Here is a 12,411-nt window from a genome sequence, read left to right as displayed (position 1 = left end):
CAGACAGACAGACCAGTATAACCAGTCACACTGACCAGTATCAGATTCAGTTGACATGTAAACATGAAAAGCATCATACAACACAGAAAAACCCAAAATACCACACTGTGATACAACGACACGCCCTAGAGAAAGCCTCCTAAAGATGAGACAGAGAACTACACTATAGCATAGCGGGCAGAGCACTGGTTCCCAAACTGGAGGTCGGGACGGGACCCCCAGGGGGGTCCCCCACAGGATTCAGTGGGGTCCCCAGATGATTAGCTTAAAGGGGAAGACCACTAATTTTCGACATTGAACTATGTCTTTAGTACACCTTAGAGCTGTTGTGTGGAAATAAGAAAAAAAGTCGCCCCCCTTCTATGTTGCCTAGAACTGGATAATTGATTGAGGTCATGTGATCAGTGACATACGCAGGGTGTACTTTGCGTATGTCACTGCTCTAAGGTGTATTAAAGACATAGTTCAATGTTGAAAATGAGTGGTCTTCCCCTTTAATGTGCAACATTGTTTTCTCACTCAACAGTAAAAAATAAAAATAAAAGTTACCAAAAAAAAGCATACAGTATAAGTGTATACAGGGTTTCTACATTTCTAAAGTGACAATTTAATGACTTTTTAGACACAATGTCAAATTACAAGGGCTGTGAGCTTGTAGAACGGCTATTTTCACAATATTTATCTGTGGAACCGAGTCAAACTGAATGTAATGCCTAGTTAATGAAAGCTGAATGTCCCTAATTTAAAAAAATATGATTATTTTTAGGGGTCGCGGCCTGAAAAGTTTGGGAACCCTTGGCCTAGGGTAGGTACTAGGTAAATGCACCGTTTGCCATAAAGTATAAAAAAATTTGAAATAACTCAAGTAAAGTAAAAGTACTTTGGAAAATGATCATACTTAAAATTACAGTACTTGGGTATAAATGTTCTTAATTACGTTGAACCAGTGCTGAAGGCTAAAGGTCAAGCCAGAAGTCTTGTAATGATTGATTGATTGATATGATGATGTAAATGTTAACAGCCATATGAAGCCAATAAAGAAGCCTGGCCTGTTATCGTCTGTACAATAATATTGCAGGAATTATTGCATTTCGTGTCCAAACAGGACTCTCTCTGCCTCGTCCTCCTGCAGGATTACGTTAGTGTAACGATCTCATTCTGAACATTCTGCGTTTACATTTTTAACCCATTCAACCCGGGAACTCATCGTGTCATTTTAGATTCCTTTGGGCTATATTCGAAAATAGCAGATATACAAGTTCATAGCCGCGCTATGAGCTTGTAGATCTGCTATTTTTTGGAAAAAAAACGTGAAAGTTTGTGCAAATCTTTGAATATATATATATTTTTAAAGTTTCTGGGAGGTCCCTGGAACAAAATATTTTGAAATGGGGGTCCTTGACATGAAAAAGTTTGAGAACCCACTGATATTATAACAACATACGTTTAAAAAGAAAAACTGTTAGGATTTAGAAGCAATTTTCACGATAAAAAAAAAAAAAAGCAGATCTACAAGCTCATAGCGTGGTACTCTGTGCCGTGCTATGAGCTTGTAGATCTGCTATTTTTTTAATAGCCAGAAAAAATGACACAGATGCGTTCCCGGTCTTAATGGGGTAATCCAGGTCCAGGATAATAAAATAAAAAACTTTATGATCATCTACAGCTTTCTGTTACATTTTCAACCTACCTCTAGGGCTGTCACCATCATGACATTTTAGTTGATGATAAAACAATAATGATTAAAGGTATAGGGTAAGTGATATTTTTTGGTTAAAACAAAAAGTATTTTGTTAAAAGGTTAAAACACTATATTCTGATAGTAATCATTGCTATAGAGTGTTTGTTCAGTAACAGATGTCTCCCTGTCGCTCCAGCTATTTAATAAACAGAAAATACATTTTCCGGTAGGTGTCAAAATCTCAGCCAATCAGAAGAAAGTATCAATTTTTAAGCTTCATTTTTATAGTGTTCCAGTTCCAATTTTGCCTGCTCATTTCTTAGTGTCATCACTTCCAATTTCACTTGTTTAATCATTATCCTGATTGAGTTCTCTGTCCTGATTGGATAAAATTGGAAATGACTGAAACGAAAACGCATTTTCTGTTTTATAAAGAGCTGGAGAGTCAAGGAGACTCCTTTTACTGAACAAACACTCTATAGCAATGAGTACTATCAGAATATAGAGCTATTTAACACTTATTTTAACCAAAGAAAATCACTTACCCTACCTTTAATGATTTGATTCCGTTTTAAAGGGCAAGAACACTTTGGTAGAGGGTTTGGGTTGTGTTACTTTGCTATGATGTACGTAGCTCTCAAGATAAAAAAAATATGACTTCATTGATTAGAAATTGGTCATTCAAAATATGCTCCTCATTGACTTTGTGCGGTGAAACAGCTCTCAAAGTCACTCTTTTAGACTTTGAGAGCTGTTTCACTGTACAATGTAAGTCAATGAGGAGCATATTTTATCATAATCAATGGAGCAATTATGTTAAGAGTTCTCGCCCACCTTTGGAGTTACATCATGGCAAATTAACAACACAACCCAAACCTCTACCAAAATGTCCTTTAAGCTTTGAACATTGAATTAATAAAAACGTTAAAAAAAAACATTTCAGAGGGCAGATATGACAAATAACTGAAATATACAAAGAAATGACTGACAGTCAGTTACCGGTAACCAATAATCAAAATAAATCATGTCGTTGGAAGTATAGTAATGAAGGCCAAAACAGGCCATATCCTTATTAAGGGATAGTTCACCTCAAAATAACTTTTTTTCTATCGATTAGTCACAGTGACGCTTTAAAAGAATATAAATATATTAATTTGCCCACATTTTCTCGATTTCTCAAAAATAGCAGATCTACAAGCTCATAGCGCGCTATGAGCTTGTAGATCTGCTATTTTTGAATAGCCAAAGTGTAAAATAATGCTTTTTTTTTTTTGCTCAAATCAAAAAGTGACACAGATGCTTCTCCAGGTCTTAAAGGGTTAAGTACAGTACTTGAGTAAATGTACTTAGTTACTTTACACCACCACACACACACACACACACACACACGTGTCTCTGTCCCTGTGATCACAGTGCAGGGCTGATAAGAGAGAGAGAGCTCTATACGCGGTGCGTTCACCTCTCTGCAGAAGGAACACTAAACTGGGACACAAAGCAAGGACACAGAACCACCAGGGAGGGTGGCTGCATTTAGGCTGTGTGACTGACTGCCTGCCTGGATCTCATGGCTCCTCCTTGGTCCATGTGATGTCCTACATGATGTCGGGACACCCGACAAAACCACTGACTCATGCTGTTGCCCCCCCCCCCCCTCAAAACCTAGCCCTGGCCTGCATGGCTTCAAATCGGTACCGCGACTGTCTGTGTCAAACTTTGGCCCGCCATTTACCATTATATGCACTAGTACTGTACTTAAGTACCGTACCATTTTTTTTTTTACTTTATTTCCAATTGTTAATACTTTTGCTTAGACTCCACTACATCTCAATTGTAGTTAAAGTGCAAATATTGCACTTTAACTACAATTATTTGAAAAATTCAGTTACTAGTTACTTTGCAGATTCAGATTATTATTACAAAACATACGCTAGCCACCTCAGCCCTATATACATTGGCCATTTGAAAATAGGCGATCTACAAGCTCACAACGCGTTGTGAGCTTGTAGATCTGCTATTTTCAAAAGATGTTTATACATTTGTAAACTTGTGAAATGGGGACATTCTGTATAATGAGTAAGTTTTTACTTTTGTTACTCCAAGTAAATTTAATGCCAATACTTTCGTACTTTTACTCAAGTAAATCTTGAATACCGGACTTTTACCTGTAACAGAGTATTTCATTTAGCAGACGCTTTTATCCAAAGCTACTTACAATATAAGTGACTTACAATAAAGTGCATTCAACATTTTATCAGACCATTGAACGGGCGTAGTAGGCGACATACTGACCTACCCGCGATTCATCGGACCATTCATTGGGCGTAATCAGGAGATACTGATGATTTACCATTCTGTGCCTATCGGTGCATAATTCGGACGGCACTGAGTAGGCTCAAGTCGCAACGTTCGGCACGGTCGGCTACTCACTCGCTTTTACACCCAATGAATGGTCTGATGAAACGCGGGTAGGTCAGTATGTTGCATAATGTCCCATTCAATGCATTGATAGCATCCGAATCAGGTGTAGAGAAGAAGGATGAGGGCTGGCAGGGCACTGCGTCATGGCACCCGGAACTAGAGGCAAGCAAACTAACACTATGGGAGCCAACCCAGGGCAAAGCCAGGAATGGCACGAAGCAGCACCTACATAGACACTGCGGCGCGACAGCTTAAGCTAACAACACTATAGAGCTCAAGACCCTGATGTTAGATAGGAGAGTTTGGGGGGCAGCGATTCAGGAGTACCGAGTTGGTGTTGGCTAGACCACACCATAGCATAAAACCAGTAGTTGAGGTCCTGGTAGGAGATAAAACCAGCAGTACTAGAGGTCCTGGTAGGATATAAAACCAGCAGTACTCTAGGTCCTGGTAGGATATAAAACCAGCAGTACTAGAGGACCTGGTAAGAGATAAAACCAACAGTACTAGAGGACCTGGTAGGAGATAAAACCAGCAGTACTAGAGGTCCTGGTAGGAGATAAAAACCAGCAGTACTAGAGGTCCTTGTAGGAGATAAAACCAGCAGTACTAGAGGTCCTGGTAGGAGATAAAACCAGCAGTACTAGAGGACCTGGTAGGAGATAAAACCAGCAGTACTAGAGGTCCTGGTAGGAGATAAAACCAGCAGTACTAGAGGTCCTGGTAGGAGATAAAACCAGCAGTACTAGAGGTCCTGGTAGGAGATAAAACCAGCAGTACTAGAGGTCCTGGTAGGAGATAAAACCAGCAGTACTAGAGGTCCTGGTAGGAGATAAAACCAGCAGTACTAGAGGTCCTGGTAGGAGATAAAAACCAGCAGTACTAGAGGTCCTTGTAGGAGATAAAACCAGCAGTACTAGAGGTCCTGGTAGGAGATAAAACCAGCAGTACTAGAGGACCTGGTAGGAGATAAAACCAGCAGTACTAGAGGTCCTGGTAGGAGATAAAACCAGCAGTACTAGAGGACCTGGTAGGAGATCAAACCAGCAGTACTAGAGGTCCTTGTAGGAGATAAAACCAGCAGTACTAGAGGTCCTGGTAGGAGATAAAAGCAGCAGTAATAGAGGACCTGGTAGGAGATAAAACCAGCAGTACTAGAGGTCCTGGTAGGATATAAAACCAGCAGTACTAGAGGACCTGGTAGGAGATCAAACCAGCAGTACTAGAGGTCCTGGTAGGAGATAATACCAGCAGTACTAGAGGTCCTGGTAGGATATAAAACCAGCAGTACTAGAGGTCCTGGTAGGAGATAAAAGCAGCAGTAATAGAGGACCTGGTAGGAGATAAAACCAGCAGTACTAGAGGTCCTGGTAGGATATAAAACCAGCAGTACTAGAGGACCTGGTAGGAGATCAAACCAGCAGTACTAGAGGTCCTGGTAGGAGATCAAACCAGCAGTACTAGAGGTCCTGGTAGGAGATCAAACCAGCAGTACTAGAGGTCCTGGTAGGAGATCAAACCAGCAGTACTAGAGGTCCTGGTAGGAGATCAAACCAGCAGTACTAGAGGTCCTGGTAGGAGATCAAACCAGCAGTACTAGAGGTCCTGGTAGGAGATCAAACCAGCAGTACTAGAGGTCCTGGTAGGAGATAAAAAAACAGCCAGTAGTACATATGCGTGAGATATCCATGGCTGTCAGTCTATAGTGTTTAGTTAAAAGGGAGTGACGTCTTCTGAAATTTGTGTTTGGTAGATTGTGTCTCTGTAAGAAAGATTGTTTATTTCCCTTTTAAATGGTCTTCCATTTGTAGGGAACATGCATATATGTGGGATGCAGCGTACCAGAGAACAGTAGAATAAAGTGTTTGGCGGAGGAGATTTGGCAAATTTTTCATGGTAGGCCTACCATGAAAAATGGTAGGGTTGGGACGTGGAACCGAACCGGAGGAACCGGATTAACCGGATCCAACATTGAGAAACCAGAAAATGGGTTCCATCACATTTGGAACCGTGAACCTGTTTATATCATCACAATGTCAGAACTGGTATGTGGACTTCCTGTCTAATTACAATACCTGTGGTTCTATAAACGTTTTAATTTCAAGGACCACCATTTGTACACTCTCAGAGTTACAGACCCTTAAGGGTCCATTTGGTTCCATTTGTACACTCAGAGTTACAGACCTGTAAGGGTGCATTTGGTTCCATTTGTTACACTCTCAGAGTTACAGACCCGTAAGGGTCCATTTGGTTACATTTGTACACTCTCAGAGTTACAGACCCGTAAGGGTCCATTTGGTTACATTTGTACACTCTCAGAGTTACAGACCTGTAAGGGTCCATTTGGAAACCCCTCAAGTGACCCAGATGGTCCCTGGACCTCACCTTGAAAACCACTACAATAATAAGTATGCAATACTGTATGTATGATTCAATTTGTGTTAAAAAAAGAGCCATAGATTTATATATGGGTTCGCGGGGCGGGTTGAGGTGGGTTGGGTTCCGTGGCGGGGCGGGGCGGGTCATGAAAAAACCCGACCCGCGCATCACTACAGACTCAGTCTGTGGGAAATAAACAAGCTTTTCAATGGTATAAAAGTTTTTGCTGAGAAGCATTACTACAGCAGAGACATAAACTACCAAACATAAAGTTCTGAACTTTTTGTTCGATGTTGATATAATCAAACACCTGACCGGCTCATGTGGGTTGAACTCATGGCTGCTTAATGAAAATCACCAGCACTTTATTACCATGTAGGCGTTCCACAGCAGGAATGTACCCACAATGCAACACAGAACAATACAACAACACGCAACGCATTTTACTGACAATGCATGGACATACACCACAAATACACCACACATACACCACACATACAACACACATACACCACACATACACCACACAGTGCACCGCAGAAGTATATATTAACCCATTAAGACCGGGAAAACATCCGTGTCATTTTAGATTTATTTGGCTATTAAAAGAAATAGCAGATCTACAAGCTCATAGCGCAGCACCGAGTGCAGCGCTTATGAGCTTGTAGATCTGCTATTCTTGAAAAATCTTGAAAATGTGTGCAAATCTTTGAATATATATATATTGTTTAAAGCAAACATTGTAACTCAAATCTTTGCTTCTGGGGGATTCTACAAATGTCTTCTAAATCCTAAACAGTGTGCTTTTTCCCATGTCAAGGTCAAAATGATATGCATTTGGCCGCAGACCCCCATCGGAAAATGTATTGTTCCAGGGACCCCCAGAAGCAAACATTTGAGTTAAAATGTTCGCTTAAAAAATATATATTCAAAGATTTGCACACATTTTCACGAAAAAAAAAAGAACATGTAGCAGATCTACAAGCTCATAGCTATGAGCTTGTATATCTGCTATTTTTTTAATGGACAATTAAACGTCTTCAACGTTTCTTAGGCCAAGGACCCCTTAGCTGAGAGAGAGATGAAGCAGGGACCCCTACTACATATTGTATAAAATTGTGTTGCAGATTAAGCTTTTTTTCATAGATAGCTTCATAGACTTGTTCGACGACAGCACTGTCATCAGTGTTGTGTGTTGGTTTGTTGACATGAATTATGTTGGACTCATGTTAATGTGTACTTTCAGACCGTTCACCACTTAAAGTTTAAGTGGTTGAAGGTCTTAATCCCCAATACTAAGTAAACTTGACCGTTGGCTCTGTACTTGGTCTGTTCTTTAATCCCTCTACTACACCAAACCTCTTTGAAAATAGCCGATCTACAAGCTCGAGATGTGCTATTTTTGGCTAAAGTTCTCCGCAGAACAGGGATGCTAGGGTTCAAGTGGTTAACGTAAAACAAAATGATCCTATCATTGGCCCCCCCTCTATTAACTCTGAGGACCCCCTAGGGGTCCCGGACCCCCTGTTTGAAGACCCCTGCATTAGACACTTACATCCATTCAGACAGTAGACTATTAGACACATCCATTCAGATATATTAAGAGCAGTGGGTTTTCAACCCTCTTCATACCAAGGTCCATTATTTATTCCGCATTTGAGCCACGTCTTCATCACCGTTTGATGAGATTTAGACTCTCAGACCCAAGACTATTGGACTACAGAATATTTTGTTATCGTTGGATAAGATTTTGTCCACAATTCCATCCATGCTGTATGTATTGATGTTGGTACCATAGGAGAGACGACAGGCAAACGTTCATTTTGGGGGTCCTTGACTCCTTGACATGAAAAAGTTTGAGAACCACTGATACATAGCAACATACGTTGTTTTTTAACTGTTAGGATTTAGAAGACATTTGTAGAATCCCCAGAAGCAAAGATTTGAGTTAAAAATGTTGTCTTTCAAAAACATTATATTCAAAGATTTGCCCACAATAAAACAAAATAAAAAAAGGCAGATCTACAGCGAGTGCCGCGCTATGAGCTTGTAGATCTGCTATTTTTTAATAGCCAAAGTATAAAGTAAATGGTTAAAGTGCGTTCCCCGGTTAACAATAATTTAACTCTTGAGGAGTGTCCATTTGGTTTCATTTTACACTCTCAAGAGAGTTAAAAGATCTATAAGGGTCCAGGCGGGTTACCAACTCTCCATCACTTTGCTGGGGACCACCTGGAGGAACCCCCTCAAGGACCACTGGTGGTCCCCGGACCATCGGTTTGAGAGAACCACTGCATTAGACTGCAGTTATTCTCAAACCCTTTCATATTGTCAAGGTCAAGCAAGGACCCCTAAAATGATACGAATTATGCCGAATTGGACCCCCGTGTGAAAATGGTCTGTCCAGGGACCTCTATTGGTGTTGTTAAGATTAAATTGAACACAGAATTCCCCAGCTGAGATAACTAGTGGAGACTGAGACCTCTCAATAGTCAATTCTTTATACATTCTCTCTTCTAACCCTTGAAATAATAGTGAACTGATATTAACCCATTAAGACCTTGAACGCATCTGTGTCACTTGAGCTAAAAAGCCTTATTTTACACTTTGGCTATTCAAAAATAGCAGATCTACAAGCTCATAGCGCGGCGAGCTTGTAGATCTGCTATTTTTGAAAAATCAAGAAAATGTGTGCAAATCTTTGAATATATCTTTTTTTAAAGCGAACATCTGTAACTGAAATCTTTGCTTCTGGGGGGGTCTCTGGAACAACATATTTTGATATGGGGGTCCGCGGCCGAATACATGTACATTTTGGGGTCCTTGACATGAAAATATTTGAGAACCACTGACATGATTTTTTTTTTTTTTTTTTGTAACTGTTAGGATTTAGAAGACATTTTGTAGAATCGGAACCTCAGGTCTTTAATGGGTTAAAAGGAAGCTTGTGGGGGGGGGGCCCTGGGGTGTCCCTGGGCCACAGGTTGAGGACCCCTGGGGTGTCCCTGGGCCACAGGTTGAGGACCACTGCACTAAACAGGTGGTGAGGAGGGGGTTCAATGAACCAGAAGTCATTATGAAACAGAAAGCTTGTAATAATGCAGAGCAACATTTTTGCTAACTTTTGTCATTTCAAGGAGCCACATATTAACTCAGAGAGTCAGTGTACAAATGGAACCAAATGAGGGGTCCATTTGGTTCCATTTGTACACTCTCAGAGGTATTAAGACCATTTGGAACCCCCCCCCCCCCAAGGAACCCAGGGGGTCCCTGCCTGGACCCCACTTTGAGAACCACTGTTGTAGAGTAAACTATAATAACAATAATATAAACTAAACAATATAAAATAAATGTGAAATTAAGACATGTTCAATTTATGTTATAATAAAACATTAAATAATAAGAATAAGAATAATACAATTTAATATAATAAAAAAAACAAATAATATTTTTTAAATAAGACAATATTTTTAAATAAAACATTAAATCATAATAAATGAATACAATATAATAATGCATTCATACAATATAATAATACATTCATACAATACAATAATACATTCATACAATATGATAATAACAAATAAATATAATAATAATTAATAAAATATAACAATAATAAATAAAATATATATAAAAAAACACTAATTATAAAAAATAAAAAATAAATAAAACATATGAATCTTACCCCATTCCAGGAAGTCCTGGACGTGCTTCTCCCTCTTCATGGGGGAGTTGGAGCACTCGTTGAACAGGCAGATGAGGAGGTCCAGCAGGGTCTCCACGCTCAGACAGCTGGGGTTCTCCTGGGTTCTCCCTGCCAGGAGCAGCTCCTCCAACTTCTTCAGGCGGACCTTGGCTGACATTTTGGGTCAACTTTATAATATTATATTCCCTTGAGAAAGTTTTCAGTGCAATCCAAGGGGCTTTTTCCCCAAAAAATAACCAACTAAAAAAAAAAAAAACTGTGATCACCACCACCAGATCCCACTAGATCACGTCCTACTGGCTTCCCCCAGTACACACACACACACACACAACTTCTACTGCTGTGGGTTAGCCTAGCCGCCTAGCCTGTGTTTGGAAGCTCGCTTCCCCCTAATCCATGAAAAACACAGCGATCCCTCCGATCATCCTCTAGAATCTAGCGGATCGGACTCATTTCTAGTATAATTATCTTAAAGTCAGCAAACCCCGAACTCTTGATTTCTCTCTTGGTTTTGATGTAATCCCGCGACACAAATCTGGACGTGGTTGGTTGTGGCTGATCCCAGGTTGTTGGACCCGGATTATCATTCTTCTCTCTCTCTCTCTCTCTCCCTCTCCCCCAACAACACCAGAGAGATCAGATGTCCTCCATCATCCTCCTCATCCTCATTGTCCTCCTCTTCTTCAAAGTGTCCAGATTGTCCCTGATCTTCGTCCCTAAACACAAAGAAAGCAGCAGCTATAAAGGAGGAATTTTCGGGAGTGGCTGCAGCTAGTACTACTGTGTGTGTGGTGGTGGTGTGTTTTTTTTTTTTTGCCGGTGTGGTTGGATCGGAGGAGCTAGGAATATGGAGGATCCTGATCCTGGACCATTGTTGCCAGGTTTTGTGCGAGAGAAACAAGCAATTCGGGGTATGTGAAAACAAGCCCAAGAGAAGTGAGCCCCTTCCTTCGCCCTTTAAACATATTATTACGTTGGCTGTTTGGAAATAGCCAACGTATTGTGAGCTTGTAGATCAGGGGCGTAGCCAGAAAGCTGGCAGCAGCTGGGCCTGGGCATTTGTGGCGCGTGCGTGAGTGCCATGCGCGAAGCGCGGGCGCGCGATTTTTTGGGCGGTTTTGTGCGGATTTGGGAGTTTTTGGGGCGGTTTTGTGCGGATTGGGTGAATATATTAGGGTGAATATATATATTCACCAACGGGTGGGCACAACAGCCAGGTGGGTGGGCCCAGGCCTACCTATGCCCACCCGTGGCTACGCCCCTGTTGTAGATCTGCTTATTTTCCAACAAAAAAAAATCCTGAAGAACATTTGAAAATGTGGAATATTTTTTGAAACATTTTAACAATACAAATCTATCCCACTCCCTGACATAAAATAATTTCAGATGGGGGTCCGCAGACAAATACATTGACTTGAAAATGTTTGCGAAACACTGGTTTAAACAACACTAGAAACGAAGCCCAAAAAATGCAACCCGCAACTAAACAATATTCTATTTACCATCAACTTCACAGAAAAACAAGCACAAAGTCGCTTATAACAAGCGGACATGGCAACACTGATCCTGACCTGCCGGGGAGTCAACACACGCTGCTTCCGCTGTGAGGTCTGGGGTTTAACAAAATAAAAGCATTTTTACCGACACATACATCGCGTCAGCAGCAGTGTTGCCAGATTCTGTGAGAGAGAATTCATCAAGCCAAAGAGGATTGTTTTATTTATTGTTTTATTTTCTGATGAATCTGCATAGGTCAATTCCACTATCTGACTAATGCCCCAGTGGTGTAAAGTAACTAAGTACAACAAGTACTGTACTTAAGTACAATTTTGAGGTATTTTTTACTTTACTGGAGTATTTCCAAAGTTCAGTACTTTTACGTCTACTCCACTAGTACATCTCAGAGGCAAATATTGTACTTTTCCTCCACTATAATTATTTGAAAACTTTAGTTACTAGTTACTTAGATTTTGATTATTATTACAAAACATATATTAACCACTTCAGCCTTATTTGAACTTTCGCTATTTGAAAATAGACGATCTACAAGCTCACAACGTGTCGCATCACGTTGTGAGCTTGTAGATCTAATATTTTCAAAAGATTGTAATACTTGTGAAATGGGACATTCTGCATGATGACTACTTTTACTTTTGGTACTTTAAGTATATTTTGACACCAATACTTTTGTACTTTTACTCAAGTAAATTTCGATTACCGGACT

General features: G+C 40.4%; 1 protein-coding gene across 3 annotated transcripts in view; it reads right to left on the bottom strand.

Moving 5' to 3' along the window:
* cdc42bpb (CDC42 binding protein kinase beta (DMPK-like)) overlaps positions 1-10,996 on the bottom strand; it is a 419,833-nt gene extending 408,837 nt beyond the window's left edge. For all 3 annotated transcript variants that reach the window (XR_013934750.1, XM_080453508.1, XM_080453509.1), the window contains exon 1: positions 10,167-10,996. Coding sequence is in view for 2 of the 3 variants with exons in the window: in XM_080453508.1 (XP_080309634.1) it covers positions 10,167-10,344 (178 nt within the window). In the remaining variant the exon portion in view is untranslated. The remainder of the gene's footprint in view (positions 1-10,166) is intronic.
* Between the last annotated feature and the right edge of the window lie 1,415 nt (positions 10,997-12,411).

This window comes from Gymnoscopelus braueri (assembly GCF_963280865.1).
Source record: "Gymnoscopelus braueri genome assembly, chromosome: 16".
NCBI classification, from domain to species: Eukaryota; Metazoa; Chordata; class Actinopteri; order Myctophiformes; family Myctophidae; genus Gymnoscopelus; species Gymnoscopelus braueri.
Note: the sequence above shows the minus strand (reverse complement) of the source record. Positions and strands in the feature narration are given on the sequence as shown.